At 38.3% G+C, this 17,955-nt stretch overlaps 1 protein-coding gene across 6 annotated transcripts; it reads right to left on the bottom strand.

Annotated features, from left to right (window-relative positions):
* On the bottom strand, nt 1–17,845 carry LOC134169874 (putative autophagy-related protein 11). Of its 6 annotated transcripts, none has more exons than XR_009967043.1 (11): nt 17,447–17,840; nt 13,654–13,739; nt 11,637–11,748; nt 9,622–9,757; nt 8,543–8,771; nt 7,627–7,749; nt 6,288–6,399; nt 4,768–4,849; nt 3,353–3,478; nt 3,123–3,233; nt 1–500 (listed from the first exon to the last, which is right to left on the bottom strand). XR_009967043.1 is itself a non-coding variant. In XM_062630779.1 (8 exons), exons 4-8 carry the CDS (start codon nt 6,308–6,310, stop codon nt 389–391), a joined length of 465 nt encoding a protein of 154 aa, XP_062486763.1. In that variant the 5' UTR covers nt 6,311–6,399; nt 7,627–7,749; nt 8,543–8,771; nt 8,928–9,065; the 3' UTR covers nt 1–388. The 6 variants fall into 6 exon arrangements, 2 of the variants coding, with proteins under 2 accessions (XP_062486763.1, XP_062486764.1); XR_009967041.1 differs by having other exon boundaries at nt 3,342–3,478; nt 17,447–17,627; XR_009967042.1 differs by lacking the exon at nt 17,447–17,840 and adding an exon at nt 16,092–17,125 and having other exon boundaries at nt 3,342–3,478.
* Between the last annotated feature and the right edge of the window lie 110 nt (nt 17,846–17,955).

Below are 17,955 nucleotides of genomic sequence, written 5' to 3'. Positions count from 1 at the left end.
TACCAATGAACATCAACTGAATTTAATAATAACAATAAATAGTGAATAAATGATTGGAAAAAAAACCATGCCAAACCAAACCAAACAATCCCCCAAACCCCACAGTTTTACAGTTTATGTAAGCGTACATATCCTGGGAAAATCCCAAATAGCTTATAAAATAAAACAGGTCAAACATTTGCTGTCATAATGATTAAAAGCCACTTACATGGTAACTAGAGTGGCCCTTACCACTTGGCAATAAAGCAATAAAATTCAAATGAAACCATGGATATACTTGAGGAGATATGCTTTTATTTGTCATTATATCACTGAATATTTACACAGTAAGGCTTTGGTTTTATATCTCTGATGTAATAGCAACATCAAGATGCAGTAATTAATTAATTCACTGCTTTGTTTTGAAGATATAGTGCAAACTTTCTCGTTTTGCCTTATTTTCTGCCTTCAAATCTTGCTCTAGAGATGCCAGCTGTTCTGCATAGCTCTTCTTTATATTTCTGTCGGGGAAGGGGGGAGAGGAGGAAAGTAAACTTTGAGAAATAATGCTAAAGACTTGGACAGTGCTTACTTTATGTCAAAATTTTAGTACAGTTTTCCAAAATTTTCTTCCCACTGACCAACGTGCTAAGCACTTGCACTAGTTGGAGAGAGGCAATATGGTACCTATGGGTCCCATCTCAAAAACCTACACATACTGTAGCATGTTAGCACATTACGTTGGAAACATCAGTTTAAAATGAAGAGGCTCTTGTTAGGAATCAAGGCAAATCCAGGAGTATATTTTTCAAGCCAGAAGCAATAAAATAATGCAATAGACAAAACCAGATGTTTCAGAAATTAACAACTGTTCAAATGTATTAGTAGCAATTACTACAAAAGTATTTTCAGAAGCAGAACTTGTGACCAGATGGACAAATCAATTTATTTTAATTTCTTAGTATGTATTTTCTAGTATATGTGATAAATACAAAAATGAATGAACTTTATGTGTATTCCACCCATTCTAGGAGAGTTCAACAATAAAAAGGTTGGCAGTATGAAATCAGTGATACTCACTCCTTCAAGACAGAAGTGTGGTGGGAAGCACCTACTCCAAACCCCATGTGGATTTACAAAGAGAAAGTATGGAGCTTTCTTCCAAAGGTTTTGTTGCTCTAAATGCAATGCTAAATGTATCAAGCCAGCACTGCAAAATAATTTACTACTTGCAGAATATGTCTCAGATAATTCATAGAAAACCCTGAAGAATTATACTTCTATTCCATACTTTCCAAAACTACATTCACTGTTGTCAGTTTGGTGGGTTTCTCAGTTCAGTGGGTTTAATCAACTCAAGAGTGTCCTCTTTGAATGATATCTGACTGACTTAATTTGAAGTTGCTCATTAAAGAAATAAATAATTGGCCAATCCTGTAAAATGAATGGTAAGATTCTGAATACATTGCATATTACTTCCAGAAAAAATAAAATTAACATGAGATCTTAATTTTGATTTCAAATTTGGTGGCCCTGTTAAAGTGACCACGAGGTCTGTGTGATGTACACTGAAATTGAATTATTTTGAGTCTGATATAGAAAGATGTTGTGAAGTCAGTAAAAATGCACAGAACAAGATAATTAGGCACAAACAAAAAACAGAGATGTAGGAAAGTACAGGGATAGGGACTGGGATAGGGAAGGGAGTTTTCAATCAGTTGTTCTAAGAGGCCAGAGCTGCAATGCATTTTGTACAGTTCCATGTAGTCTAGTTTAAAAGCGTGAAATTAAGAGCTGATTGACACTGGGAGAAAGCTCTTACAAATCTTTCATTTACTATCATTAGTGTAGATACCCAATTAGCATCAAGATCCTGCCCAATGGTTATTTCACTCTTATCTTGTTAACTTAGTTTTATACTGTAGACTCCATTGCCCTTGAATTACAAATTTTCCTCCTCTTTAGCAGTGCATGGCTACCTCCTTCTTAGCAGTGTGTGGCTACCTCATAGTCTTACTTTTTTCATCCCACATTTACATGGCAACAATATCTCTTCATCAGACACTCGTCAAGATGAGAATGCTTTTCCTACAAAGCAGAGTAAATGTGTTGTATGTTTTCTCATTCAGTATGAAAACAGAGGTGAGGGATTATTTTCTTACTTTTTAATTATAATTATATCCATAAGTAGGGCAACTCCACAATAACAGATCATTCCTCAGAAGGATTTAAGTAGCAGGTAGACCCTAGGAGCGCAGCCACTTCAGTGCCACACTGTGAAAAAGTTCCACAGAACCAGCACTATTGGTGTCACTCAAAACACAGAGTGTGTGAATATATTTGGCTCTCCTAGGTTTGAGGGATGTAAGATTAATCGGCTGAACCTGTTAACGTTTTCTTGCAAAGAATGACACTCCAGCAGAGAAAAAAAGAAAGGCTCTCCCTTTTCTCAGGATTAACCTTCTTACAAGACAGAAATTCGTTATTAGTGTTCAACATAAGGCCTTGTTCTCCTGATTCTCTAGGAAATAAAGGAACTAGATCCAAAGCAGGATATCTGGGCTCAGAACACACAGGCTTGTCCTCACCTATTGCAGCAAAATCCCAAATCTCTTCCACCAACTACAGGCTAATAGAGAGCTGTAGTTCTTTGGCCACACTCCTCCCAGCCATGCCCTAATTCATAGGGCACAAGGAGACTGTTCTGCCTAGACTACACAAGACAATGATTTCCTTTTTCAGAACACTTCTGTGCACAGGGCAAATCTCTGCTTACTAGATTTATCTGAGTAAAAGCAGATTTTCTTAGATGCCACCATAACAAACAGGGAATTGCTTGGTCCCAAACCTGGTACCACAGTACGCAGTTCACAGTCACAACTATTTGTGAAGTTTTACATATTGCTCTGCTTCAATACCCTTCATCATCTGTAGGTTCATTGGCTGGTGGTAAGAAACTGCAGATCAAATTAGGGTAACTGGCAGCTAACCTCTTTGTTTCATGAAAATCCATAACAGCCTACTAGTACAGTTTACAAACCCATTCAACTTCCCTACTGAATGTTTATTTCAGTATCTCTTTAATCAGCTGAAGTGCTGAGCAAACTGACATTTACCATTGTCAGTATTTAAAGATTACATACAGTAGGTTGTCTTCGAGATTTTTAATTATTTTCTCTAGGTGTTTCTTTTTCGTCGCAAGATTTTCCAGTGATCTAAACTTTTTCTTCAATAAAAAAGAGAATTCCTCCCATCTACCAGAAGAAAAAAGTAAGTTAGATACTCTGTCAGCAAGAAAAGCCTTAGTAATGAAATCACAAACTTAAAATATCTGTCTTCAAGAGCTGAGGGGTAAAACCTACTTTGCCACTACCTCATCTCTTTCTATAGTCCAGAGCTGCTGTTTTTCCAGTACTTGTTCATAATTTTGGCGCAGAGCTTCAGTTTCTAATTTCAGTTTTTTATTCAGGTATTTAGCATTGCATAGATCTTCCTTAGTCTACAAATAAGGACCACAGATGTTAGCTTATTATTATTTCTGTCTCTGTTTTACCTTATAATAATATTCTATACTTCTAGAGTGCCTTTAATAAAAAAAACCTCAAAAAACTTGAAAATGAACCAAGATTCACAGCATGTATGTAATTAACATACATGGATATTATATCAAGATTGTTTCTGTATCCTCATTTCCATTGCCTCATTTAAACCAGCCACTTTGAAACAGTCTGCAAGCTGTGTGCTGCTCCCAGACACATGGTGCCTTGCCCCAACTGGAGGTAGTGACTTCCACTGTATGGACTACAGAGCAATAAAGTGGAAACAGGGAAGGCTTGATGATGTAGGAACACTGGGACGGTGAGAACTCCATATCAAGATGGAGGAAAGCAGGAGTCATTGGTCATGGCTGAAGGATGCAAGGGCAGGAAGACGGAAGAGAAAAAGGAAATAGGAAGATGATGGCTGTGGTTCTGGCTTTTGATGGTAGGAATTCAGTAGAAGAGCAGGAAGGGTTATCATGGGATGGGTAGAATGTGGCTCCCAGCTAGTGCTGCCTAATGCCAATATGGCAGAGGTTTTAATGGACCAACATTTTATTTGATATGTACACCTTCAGAGGAGAGGTCAGGAACGCAACAAGGAAACCATGCCAATAGATGTGTATAACATCTACATAACAATGATGTCAGGCAGCTGGCATTCTTTCACAGGTTCAGCAGATGGAAAGCCACCACTAGTTAGATTTTCTCCATATGTAATAAGAGCTAAAAAAATGTAAAAAAGCATGAAACAAGTCGTCAAGAATGACTATCAAAACTGCACGCTCGGCCTCCCATCTCAACTTCATCCTTGTTAACAAATCTCGTCAATCTTTCTACATACATCTGTCTGTCCCATTCTCTTTTATACTCCTTCCAAATCAATATCCCCTAATCTCATAAACCCTTGCATCCCAGCACACAAAGCTATATATACCCTCAAGCTCAGCCCACTTCTCAGTGCCCCTTAAGTCTTTTAACATCAGTCCGTGGCCTCAGTTGAAGAGTAGATCTCGCCTCTACATCCAGCATGACCTCCTAAGCATGAGTAGAAGGTAGAGTTCTCATGTCCTGCAAGTGTTTGTGTTCCTTGTCCCTGCTCACGCTCATTAAGCACAGAGGCACAGGCAAATCAAAGCACCTAAAGCACTTCATGTCACACTTCCTGCAGGTCTGTCCTCATTGAGTGTTTCAGCAAGACAAGGCCTAGTAAAATCTCTGAGCCAGAATAAGAAAAAAAATCTCTTACTTTTACAAGTTCCTTATTGAAATGCTCCTTTTCTTGGGCAATTTTTGATTGTAAAAGCAATAATTCAGATTCAAGCTGAATCCTATTAAACAAAGCCAATGTAGACACATTTAGGAGAGGATTAACAAAATACGCATGTTTAAAATTAATTAAAAAATCATGCATTCTTACTTTCAGACCCCTCATGTGAATGCAAGCTATATCTACATATATTTGAGTTGTATTCCATTCAAGCATCTTTATTAATTACTTCCCTTTGATATATCTGATGAGAAACTACCAAACCCTACAAAGAAGGTAAGGACTTACAGAACTAGTAGGTTTTCTACTACAAGATTTCAAAATACAAGCCAAGAATGACTTGTGGGGAAAGACAATATTTTCTGTAGACAAACTTTGAGAGTATGTGCCAAACACTGTGAAGGTAAAAAAAAATACATTGACCAGATCCTTTCTTTGTCTTAACAGCCTAACTCACCTGCTACATCAAATAGTAAAATAAGTTATGAAGGACAAATGCTCTAAAACAAATAAAGACATCCATAACACTGAGCAGCTATAAAAATGCAGCAAAAAAAGAACACAGACAGCGTATTTGGTATGCTTGGGCTATGAAACTCAGCACAGCCTACACCTCTATGGTCATCACCAGATCATAACTGTTTGGACTCTTGAAACATGAGTGTGGTCAACATCCCTAGCACCAATATTTTTACTGAAGTTAAACTTCAGGAGAGCAAAGATAAGCAATTTATAACTGTCTGCAGGATCAAGGGCCACAGCCGGATGCTAGCTGCAGCTCATTTTTTACAGTAATTACATTGTTAATTAATGGTAACATTAATTTCATGAAGACATTAATGAATTAGTTCTGCCATGACGAAAAATAGTAGAATTCAGAGCAATAATTTTACCCAAGTTTCCAAGAACTCATATTTTTTTTCTCTGTAAGGATTCTTAGCTCAGATTGTAAAGGGAAATGGGTTGAAACAAAAAGCTTGAATCACCAGGAAGAGTCTCAACTTTTTTCCCCATCACTTTGGTCATACAACCTTTCAGAAGGCCTATGGCATAGTCAGAAGAGAAGCAGTTATGGACCTAGGTTGGATAATGATAAATTGAGGATCTCCATATTAAGTTCCCTGAATGTAACATAGAGAGGTCCATAGAATGATATTTGGATTATATTGCTTATTCACATCAGTTGTGATACTTTGCATCTCGGGTAACATACAGAAGAAGAACCAATCTCTGTGCCATAGCAAATGTAAGTATTCCAGCTGATAGGATGATGACAGCATATACAGGGAGTAATGACTACTCTCCTAACCAGACATATTGTTAGAATAACAGTATAACCCTCTTCCAAAGGGCACATTTGTGAATATTTGTTCCTAACAGCTAATTTAGATTAACTCCAACTGTCCTCCAAGTCTTTACTGAAGCCAGTAGAAAGATTCCCTCAGAAAACACTGATACAGGTTTAGTAAAAAGATCGAATCAAATAGTTTAATACTTACTTCTGTTCTAAGAGTGCCAGCATATCTGTTTTTTCTAAATTCCAAGCTTTTTTTCAACTTGCTTGCTTTCTTCTCTCAGTTTTTCTAAGGCAATTTCTTCATCAAGTAGAACCTATAAAAATACAACAGACTATGTCAAAATATGTGAAGTTTCCAAAACAGCAGATAATGAATCACTTCATTGCCACTGGTCTGTTATTTTTATTTTTTTTATTTTTTTAATTTCCTAACGTACACATGAAACTCTACTATTTTCTAGTCACTGAGATTTCAAAGTAAAAATTACTACAGCCTGCAAAGAATGAATTCTCAGAAGCAATGGGTAAGGCTGTATTTATTTTACCACTTAAAGAGGTAAAAAAATAAATTAAAAAAATCAATGCAGGTTGGTAAGGAAAAGAAATTAAAAAAAAAACCAAAACCAATGAAATCTGTCATTTAAGGGAACCTCAGTGCAGATTTAACTCCGGTACAATTCTGAGTTTTCACTAATATTCAGACAGAAAGGACTTTTATCGTCAAGGCAGCAGTGCTTGAAACAGAAGTTGTCAAGATTAGGGCAGAAAATTATGTTTTACAGTTCAGTTTCTCTCAACTCCTTACACAAGTATTACTTTTGCAGTATGGTTATTTTCAGTAGTGCTGAGATAACTCAGCAGATCTTAAACTGGATGCACAGAGTTTGAATTTATGCTACAAGAAATCATAAAAGGAAAGATGAAGACAATGATCTTCCCCTATTTTCTCTGATAAGTTATTCCTGATAAAAGGGAAAAGTAGTTCTAGCGTAGGCAGGGTTGAACTGGAAACCAATATTAAATAGGTGGTAGACAGAGAAAGCCTGGGTGTTTTTTCAGTCTATTAGCTTTGACTTTCCGTGTCAAAAAATTGTCATGTCCACCAGTGTGGAGTTATGTTGCTGAATGAATTCCCAGGCAGCTGAACATAATATAGTCTCCTTAGTTTAGTTTCTACAACACTTTCCCAGTGCAAACTCTTTCACACTATCTGAACAGTCTTCCCTAAATTTCTCCCAGTGTCTTCTCCTTATATCATAGTTTGCATCCACTAAATATCTGTGATTATAATTTCTCTTTTTCAGCTCATCCTCCAGCTAGCTCCACTAGCAGTATGTGGATGACTGAGATCCAAGACTTTTTTAATACCCCCTGTATGTCCCGATAAATAGCTTGACCAGCACAGAGTAGCTGGCTGGTTTATTATGCTGGTAAAAACAGTCTATATGGACATTCTATTTTTCAATTTTGATAATTTTTTTTATGATTCAATTTTGATCTTTGCCCTAGTAAACCAAAACAATTCTATATATATAACTTACTGTTGAATTCAGACTTATCAAATGCTGCAGATCTGAAGATTTTACATTCAAGTTCTCAAATTCATGCTTTTTCTGGGATGTTTTTGCCTCCTGAGATTCAAGGAATTTTTTCATTTCTGTATTCTACATTGAAAATAATACAATTAATAGAGCAATGTACTATGTATTGTTTAAAGTGTATAATAAAACATTTGAAGCCTTCTAAAATTAAATAAGCACAAAATTTACACTAGAAGAAAATAAGTTTCTGAAAAGCCACAGCTATGTACCAAATGACAATTCTATGTGAAAAAGAAACAATTAATATAACATGCAGATTAGTACCTGATCTGCCAAAATTTCATGTGATTTTATTCCAGTATAGGAACATGACTATACCATATTTTCTACTAGAAAGTTTTCTTTTAATCTGATCGTCTGTTTTATGTTATCATTTAGAAAAGTATCAAATATACACAACTGGAAGTAAAGCAGAATATAAAAAAATAGTAAAACCTTATCTCAGAGCTTGCTGGAAAATATAGGTACCTTTATTTTAAGCAGTTTGCCTGGGGGGATTGATTTCCTGGTACATGATTATTTGTCCCACAGTTAGTAAGAAGCACCAGTGCATGACATTCTTAGATGTGCTGCTAGAAAACAAATTTCATATACCATGCAATTTTGGTGTGGCATGTTTGTGGGTGTATGCATACATGTATTCATACCACAAACACAATCACATGTATACAGAAATCAAAAAAGCATGTGTGCACCCAGTGTCAGAGTCACTTTTCTGCTTGTGATGCTGTGGAAATATATGTTAGCTCCATAAGAGAAAGAAAAATGCAACATCTGGAATAATTTCTAAGGCAATTTCCTTTTTTGGCACTATATCTGTAAAACTTTTAAAAAAATTACATTTCAAAACCTTTACCTCTTTATCATATTCTTCTTTCTCTTTTTCAAGTTTACTCATTTTTTCAGCTATTTTTTCTTTAAGTCCTGCTAATGCTGCCTTTGTACTGATTATTTCTTTTTCTTTCACTCTTGTTTTATCACAAGTTTCAGTTAAGAGAGCATTTGTGTTAACTTTTGTTGCCATCCTTTCATTCAGCAAGTCTACTCTTTCTTTATGCTGTGTCTGCAAATATTCTTGCTCCTTACTGGAAAAAATACCACAACAGATGAAAAGTATATTTCCTACCATTCATTCAGATCAAAGACTTGGTTCAGATGTTCATTGAAACAAATACTTGCCTACACACACATTATCAGCTCAGTCTGTTACAGCGCTATACATGCATGACATGCACTGGTACCTGCGATGAAGACCATCTAAGACCTTCCATTCCAATGAAATGGCTTTCGGTTATTTGTATTGTAACTTTTAAAAAGTTTTACTTTTTCTGATGTGATTATTTTCCACACGTTTCAGTAAAAATGGAGTGGCTGCTTGCAAGTTCCAAAAGAACAAGGAAAGCAGGCGCGCTTCCCTTAAGAAAATACATTGTGATTTATTTTTGAACAGCTCTTGCAGCGTGGCAGAAGGTGACAGTAACATGAAATCTGGCAGGGAGAAAAATATCTCCCAGCTCTCTATATCTTCTTGGGGTAACTCTTGAAAAGGAAGGTGGATCTCTAGCACAGTTGCTAATTCAGAGTTCCTGCCTCTTTTTAAACTGAAAACTATGAATTTTGCCTGTAGTAGTTCCTTAACATTAATTGTTGAAAGAGAAAACTCTCCCTTGCAAGTGTGAGAAGCAAAGCTGCAGACAGTTTTCTCTAAGCGAGCTTATCTGGGCTACAGAGGGCATGCAGCAGCGGGCAGGCTCTGCTGTTCATGAAAAGACATCTTAAAAATTAGTCTTGCTGCTGCAGCAGAGTTGCCTAGGAACATTTGTGGCAAGCTGCAGGGGTGAGGCCAAGCACTACTTACCATGCTTTGGTAACATTTCAATTCTCCTTAATCATCTTGTCAGTATTTATTTTTCGCTTGTTCAAATTAATACATACCACAGTTCAGCATTCTGTCTTTCACAAAGGGCTTGCTTCTCAGTCAGTAATTCAATTTTATAAGCAATGCTTTCCAATGCAGACAGCAGCTGATGTATCCTAGCAGCACTAGATGCACATGCAGCAGTGACAAGAGCTAAAAAGTAAATACAAAACATACAGAAAATAGTACATTAAGTGATTGATCCATAATCTTTAATTCACTACTATTAGTATTGTCACCTGGAAAGGGACAGCTGTGATTCTAAGACACTAATATCCCTGAAGTTGCATACTTTATTTTGATAGTTTCATCTTATCACATTTTCCCTGAGTCAACTGCATTTACCAACAAGAGACAGCCTGATGCGTTTGCACAGAATAATTGCTCTTTTTCTTACTATATGTCTAAGAAATTTCCTAAACATATAGTGAACTGATAAAAATTACTCCTTTCCCCCCCAGTGATCTGCACAACCAGCTCTGGCAGCCAGGGATAAGAATCAGGATCACCTGGCTTGAAACTGAATAGCATTTCTCCCAGAAGAGCCACTGCTGTGTGGAAGTGAAGAGCCTGCATGAAGAGGCTCTGTGGATAATGCTCTTCTGTGCATGGGTGTTGTACCACAGCACCTTTTCAGCTGCTGAGTGAAGAGTAACATTACTGTGCATCCACCCATGCAAACACACTTAGGCAGTGCAGAATGGGAGTAGCTAGTATAAACAACTAACTGCACAGCAACCACGTGCTGTAGGCAAAGAGAAAGTGAGGGAGGAAATCGGCTACAAGAAAGTAATCAACAAACATAGAATGTATCTGGGGGGAAAAGGAAAAGACACTGAAAGGAGATGAGTGAGGGGAAGAGGAAGTTCTGTTTGCTGTTTCATGATGAACCTAAAGCTGATCTAACTCCATCATACTCTAAAAGGAGTAGTCCTACTCTCCCTGGTGACCCTGCCATCCCTCCTCCTGTGCCACCACTAACAATCATACTTAGCTCATGGTTAGCTAGATAAAAAACTCTAACTTCCTTACTTCTCACAAAAAAGAAGAAATCCAAGCATTCATCTAGATCAACTGACTGCTTTGCTTTACGACTACAGTGCAAATAGAGGGGTGATAGCAGAATATGCCTTGGTCATCTTAAAAGTAAAGCCATATCTGAGAAAAAAAAAAAAAAAAGAGAAATAGAGCTCAAAGTTTGTTTTCATCCAGATACCTACATTTGACCTAAGGCTTTAGCCTCCCTTCAGTGGAGAGAAAGAAGCAGTTCTAGCCCATGATCCTTCTGACTTGCTTTAAAACATTTATTATGGAGTGAGATGAACCAGGCATGAGGAAGACATTTTTTACAGTGAAGGTGGTGAAATGCTGGAGCAGGTTGTCCAGAGAGGTGCTGGATGCACTGTCCCTAGAGACATTCAAGACCAGACTGGATGTGCCTGGGTGTGGAGTAACCTGGTCTAGTAGATGCTGCTGCTCATTAAAAGAGGGTTGGACTAGATGACCTTTGAAGATCCCTTCCAACCCAAACTATTCTATGATTCTATGCCTAGAAACGCCTCTTTCTCTTCACTGTCTACAAGAGACAGTTGATAATCATTTGCAAAATGAACTCCACCCAAAAGTAATGTCACATCAGATAAGCATCCCCTGCTTCAGAACAGGGGAATTTGCAGCACAGAGCACTCAAGTGCTCCATCTCAAGGATCAGACAAAGGTTGTGGCATGGCTGGGATCCAGATTGAATGCTGCACTTCTCCAGTCATTCCTGTAGTGCTTGTGCATGGTCTCCAGTGCAGGTATCTCTAATTTATACACTTATGTGAGAGAATAGTCCCTCACAGTATCATACATCAGCAAACACTTATCTTCATCCATTAATAAGTTATTATAGAAAGTGATTTACCTTTAGCAGTAAGATTTATTTTATAGAATACTTCAAATTGTTTAAGCTCACAGAAACTCATAGAAACTCATAGAAAATTCAGTTCTCTTAAGGGGAGGTTTTTAGAGCTGTTTAAGTCAATACTACCTGTCATCTCTTCAATATTCTCTCCTGAAAAATTCTGTATTCTGAAGCAAAGATTGCTGTTTTTTATAGTCTCCTCTTCTAGGCATTCAAGGGTATGTCTTCGAATTTCTTCCTGCCAATTAAAAAATCCACTAGTGAGAACCAAGTAGTACAACAGATGAAAAAGCACTTTCTCCTTACGAAACCATTATTTTTCTTTTTTTTTTTTTTTTTTTAGTTAGTTGATACTGGGTATTTTCCATGCCTAGCTATATCATTCCCATTCCTCCTACTTGCTCTCTTTTCTCTTTTCTTTCACTCTTTGAAATAACAATTAATTTGTTCTACAGGTAGCTGAACAAATCTATGCATCTCCAGGAACTGCTGGCTTCTGACCAGCAACAATCTTGAGGAGTCTGTTACCTACATCTCTGCTATAAAAGCTGTGCTGGCAGGAAGGTCTCAACTGTCAGCTTCTGCCACTGTGCACAAAAGGTGTTATTTAAGAAACAGAGAACTGCATTGCCCTATGTCCTGAAGCTTTGCTGAAGAAGGGAGACTGTAACTGGCCCTGAGACATGCTAGAAAGTAATCTTCTGGTTCATGGTTAATAGTATGATAAGGGTCACTTTTAGAGTGAAGACAGAGCAAGAGAAAACAGACTGAACGGACTGTGGGAGAAGCCCTCCAACAAATGAATCCCAAATCTGAAAGACTGAGAATTGTAGGTGAGTTAAAGCCCCTAATGTCTGGGAAATCGGTTCTTAAGTGGATGTTGACTTTGGCATCACAACTTATGCATAAAACCACTCCTATCTTTCTCCTTTGGTTTCGCCAGCAGTTGCAATCACCAGCTGAGACACTGTGAGAAGAAAATACACTTTTGAATTTTACTGTCTCTAGAGCAAATTCTATATGCATGCATATAAATTATTCTCATTTCCTTGAGAAGATGAAATATTTAGAGGTGTAAAATAAATGTGTAGAAGGTTTTAATTTCATATGGGTTACATCTTCAATTAGCTGAAACAGAGAAAAAGAAAACTTTATGATTTCAGAACATTACATAAAACAATCATCTGATAGACTAATGCAGAGATGGCCTGAAACTGATGATTTAGAGGTCTCCTGAGAGAGAAAGTCAAGTTTTACAAGATTTACATCTACCTAAACAAATACATTATGGAGATACTTTTAAAACAGTCTTTGAAGCCATTCTGGCTTTAATGGCTCCAGAAATCTTACAGCAAAAGTTAGCTACCTATGAACAGCCATCCTCAGCTCATAATTGCTGTAACATCTCTCATTATCACACATAATGCAATTGTTTCAAGGAAAAACAAACTCTTAAAAAAAAATAAATCCTTTTGCACCTAGTCATAGGGCAAACCACCTGCCTGATGAAGTCTGTACCATCTGCTGAATGCACTAACACTAGCGGGTGTATCCTCACAGCAGCCCTGAGAGAGAAGCATGATTTTTCTCCCTTGCACTTGATGGCATTAAAGCCCTTATGACGTAAAAGTCTCTACATAAGTAGGCCTTTACCTTCAAGTGATTTTTGTGATGTTCCTACTAAGTCACTGTAAGGTCAGAGATTATACTTCTTACACAAACTATGAAGACACGATAGACCTGGGAACAAAATTTCAACCCTAAGTCCCAGTTTAATCTGCTAGACGTAAGATCCTTTCTCTTTTTACTTCAACAGAAGTCTGGATATGCCTAAAATGTCACTAATACCTAGTGTAAACAGCATCTACTGCTCCCGCATCAAAACACCAGCAGGTGAGCTAAGGCTTGGATCAACTGTGTATCTAAACTAGTCAGGTTGGCTTGTTCTATCATAGCCAGACTTCTGCAGCTAGCAAAGTGCATGCAAGCACCCACCAACTTCACTCCAAACTGCCTGTCTCTCTCTTAAAGGTAGACTGTAACTCACACAAGAGAACACTTCTAATAGTGTAAAAGAGTAGTTACATGGTTATCAACTAATCCTTTCCCATGTATTGGAAACTAAATACTAGATCTTTCTTACCAATTTCTTAATAGCAGCAATAGTACCTTCAAGACACTGCACAGTTTCCCCACTGAATGAAATATCTTCATTTTTCAAGTGTTTTTCTAAATGAAATTAGAATGTAGTTTTAAATCTTCAAATATTGCTCCATCGTTCTGCAAGAATTATTCTGAAAGAGGAGGAGTTATTTTCTAATTATTTGCTAAATCTGTTTTCCCTTGTTCTAAAGTAGGTCAGCATCTTTCACACTCCTCTTTCTGGTGCATAGAAAAGCAGATGGAAGAGCGGCATATGAAGTCCACAGGACCTGGTAAAATTTTCAGTCACAAAATCCGTCCAAATTCATATCTGCAGCATTAATCTTTTAAAAGAGTAAATCAGAGAAGTTTACAGAGGTTATTAAGATGAAGTAAAAGCTATGGGTCAAAATAATTTCCCTTTAAGCAGGGTGTAGCTAATCTTTAGAACTTTTCAAAGCAGTCATGGCTTCATTATGTCTCTTTCCAACCAAAAATACTAATCCGGATTCATCAAAGCCTGAAGTGAGATTTACATTATTCCAGAAGCTACTCTTTGTATTGTTAAATTTAATTTATCTTGAGCTCAAAGAATAATTGCAAGGATTTGAATTCATCCAAAAGATTATTGTACCTGTTACAGTGGCATGAAATTTTTTATATACTGATTTTGTAACAGAGACTAAATCCTCACAGAAAGGGGGGAAAAGAAAATTTGTAAATCCAGGCATAAGTGAATTTGTAGTGAAGACAAGGCACTCAGCGAGCTCTCGTTTTAATTTGACATACTAACTTGTTTGCAAACTAGCAGCTGACCCATTTCACTAGGACCTTTATCTGGAGTTGATGGGAAGAAAGGTCGGGTGCAGCCTCTGCTTCTGCCCTACTTGCCTGTTTTCAGGCCTGATGATGAGCACCTACCAGTATGTAACTTTCTGTTAGGAGCAGGAGAGATGGCAGAAAACAAGCCTATGTATGTGGCAAACAGCAGAGTGGGTGGCATAAGAGCAGAATTTGCCCAAGCTTCACAAATTCGTAATAATTCTAGACAATTATTTCTAATGATAGTAGTCTGAAACCACAGTCTTTTTACCATCTTAGAATCAACAGAACTATGAGCTATTTTTTTCATAAACAACAGAATTTAAGGCATCTTGGGCATAAAAGAAAATCAGTATTAATATCTAATATAAGTTCTGCTTGTGAAGACTTTTTTTCAGTCCTTGAGATCTTCTCTCTTCCAGACCCTCTTTTGATTTCTTTTTATCTATTTAATTTTCTCTCCACTTTTGTACTTGCTCTCTCAAAACCTCTATTTCCTAGATGAAATATCTCCTTCAGAAAAAAGTTGAGATAAAGCATTCAGACATTTTCAGTTGCCTTCTATGCCTCTTATAAAACCAAAACTAAATGCCAGACTTGAACTAACATTAGTGAAGTACTGAAATACAGGTTTCCCAAATACAGAGTTTTTATTTAAAAAAAAAAATTAAAAATGCCTCTGAAAAGTCTTGGCGTTTTTCCCTACATGCTGCTACAAAATCCAGCCAGCCTTTTGTCTCATCAAGGTGATATGCAAACAATTGTCAGCTATCCATTTTTCATCCCTCCTGCCATCTCTCATTCAGTGCCTCTCAGCACAAACTTCCAGCTGCGGAACAGCATCAGTTTATTCTCCCAGCACAGTAGAGCACTACTTGCATACCACATTCTCAAAACCTATAGTCACTGCTTTGTCCACCTGAATCCTTCCTCAACCCCCCTGGCTCTTTTGGGATGAACGGCAACCTTACAGTGGCCAGGAGGGCAGAGTACCAAGACCACAGACATTTACTGGTGAAGTGTTTCCACATCATCTTAGATCTTATGCTACAGCTTATGTCACCCCAAACCATTTGTCTCATTTGTGTACACCTTTTTGTGACCTCTAGGGTATAAGTTCTTTGAGGGACATTATATTCATACAGCCTTTCAAACCAAGCAGTTGAGATAATGCCCTGCAACCAATCTCAAATGTAACAGGAAAGCTCAGGCCCTAGTTCCATACAGTCCTTAGTCTGACAGCTGAGGCCTCCAGAAGTGAATATTTTGTGATATACGTCTATAACCATAAACTATGGCCAATCCTCGCTATCTATAATAGACCAGTTTTGTTAGACAAGAATATCTTTCCATTAAACAGATTTGACAGCGATGGAAAGTTTCGAATGTTCTGAAATTGGAAAATGTGAAATGCTAACCAGAGGCAGTGTCCACCAGCAGCATGGAATCCATCCCTAGAGGCTGCTCAGCTGTAATACATGTCTGTTCCTAGCTCTCAAAGAGGAGTATTTCAGAGACATATAAAATCTGTTTGAAATGCATCTCTTGGTACTTAGTTTATTTGGTGCTTTTTTGTCTGGCTAACTTCATTACTCATAGTGCAATTTCTTTGCTTACATTTGAAGCAATCGTTCTCTTGCATGATGATTAATCTTTCCTTCTAAAGCAAATTTATTCTGGTTTTAGTCGTTACTTGATCTTCTTCACAACAAGTTCTGATTGCTGAATTGTTCCAGTTTTGCACTTCTGTAATCCATCCAACTACCCTGAAAGCAGGCTATATTTCTTACAAGAGAAACTGTGATAAATGTGATTCTATAGGTCACATTTATCTTCTGAGAAAGCCCAACATCTCCATAAACAGGTTCTTGTCTGATATGACACAGGAAAAAAAATAACATTCAGGACAATTCAAGGGCTTGTAACCTCTCAGGACCTGAGGGGGATGAATTTGTGCTTTAAACATAGTTTAGATTTCTTTCTGCCATGCCACATGCTCACCTCAGAGGCTGAGGGGACCTCAAGCATCTGTCTCACACCACCTGTCACAACTCCTGAAGCACCATGCAAAGTGCATTTGCTTTCTTCATGTGACACCAGACTTGTAGTTGAAGCAGGACTTTTCTCAACGTTGTGCTGCAGTGTCAGCACTGGTGACAGTGAGAAGGTTTGTGTTACAGGTAGAGACTGCCCACAAAAACTTTTTTAAGCAGGGTTTCTAGAAATAAGATGTAGTAGAAAGGCTTGAAGAGGAAAAACCCTAGACATCTTCACGCATGTGCTTGCCAGAAAGTCTTGGGAGTCCCACAGAGGAACCAGATGGTCCCATATGTGATAGCAAAACCAAAGAGACAAGGGGGAAATGCATTAATAACCATGGCAGCCAGCTCATTTAGAAACACATGGCCCACACATGGCCCTTCCCCATCAAACATTTGCAGTGACTCTTCCCTTCAGATTTTGTGTCTTCTACACTAACTCCAGCAAACCAGGTAAACAGGATAAGAAAGCCCCCAGACACTGCAGCCACGAGGATAACATTAGCCATGTTTTCTTAAGCAGATATTTAAAATGACAAAAAATGGTAAGGTAAAATAATAACCATCCTCCCTATTAAGCCCTGGCCCCACACATTCCCACAGTAGAAAATATATGTACAATACAAGATTTGGGTCTTTCCCTGCTTCTGCCAACCCAGCACTGTCCCAAGGAGACCAGCCCTCCCTCCCAGCGCTGGGGCAGAAGGCACCTCAGCAGCCCCCAGGCCCTGTGCACACGTACCCAAGCTCTGCGGGCGGTGAGGGTGGCCGGTGCCACCGCAGAGAACAAGAGCGCTGTGGTGATGGAGCAGGCCGCATCATGGCTACCAGGCGGACCCTCAGCAAAGTGGCTGGACCTTGCTGTTGCCAGGCAACAAGGGCCCTAGGGCACAGCTGTGCTCCATCCTCTCTTCCCGGGGCAGAGGGACAGACCTCCTGCTTATCAGGCTGGGACTGTCCCCGATAGACCTCAGGTGGTTACAAGGGGTGTAATAACCCACACCCAGGCCAGCCTCCCAGTGGTGCTGATGAGGAAGTCACAATGTCCACAGGCACCTGAGAGAGGCCCTGGGCAGGAGAAAACCTGACCACCTTCCACAGATCACATCCATGGGTACAACAGCCAGGATGCTATTCCTTTAATTGCTGTAAGGTCTCTCATTATCACACATAACACAGTTGTTTCAAGGAAAGACAAATTGTTAAAAAGAGAAAGAAGAAGAAGTCAGTTTTGGCTAGTGGTTGGTTGATCAAGAATTTTCTTCCTTGTTGCAACCTCTGTGCTTCTGGTTCAAGGCTATCCTCCATCATGGTTAATGCATCACTTCGAGATTATATCAAAAGATTACAATAAACCTAGAAGAGTCTTGGCCAACATAGGAAATAGTCATCTCACAAAACAGAGCGCATACAGTACTTTTAGGTCCTAGCAGTTGAACTTG

The sequence above is a fragment of the Pezoporus occidentalis genome, unplaced genomic scaffold, assembly GCF_034315485.1.
Source record: "Pezoporus occidentalis ecotype Australia unplaced genomic scaffold, CSIRO_AGI_Poc_V1 ctg36, whole genome shotgun sequence".
Lineage (NCBI taxonomy): Eukaryota > Metazoa > Chordata > Aves > Psittaciformes > Psittacidae > Pezoporus > Pezoporus occidentalis.
The sequence above is the reverse complement of the archived record's forward strand: the minus strand, read 5'-3'. Positions and strand labels throughout refer to the sequence as shown.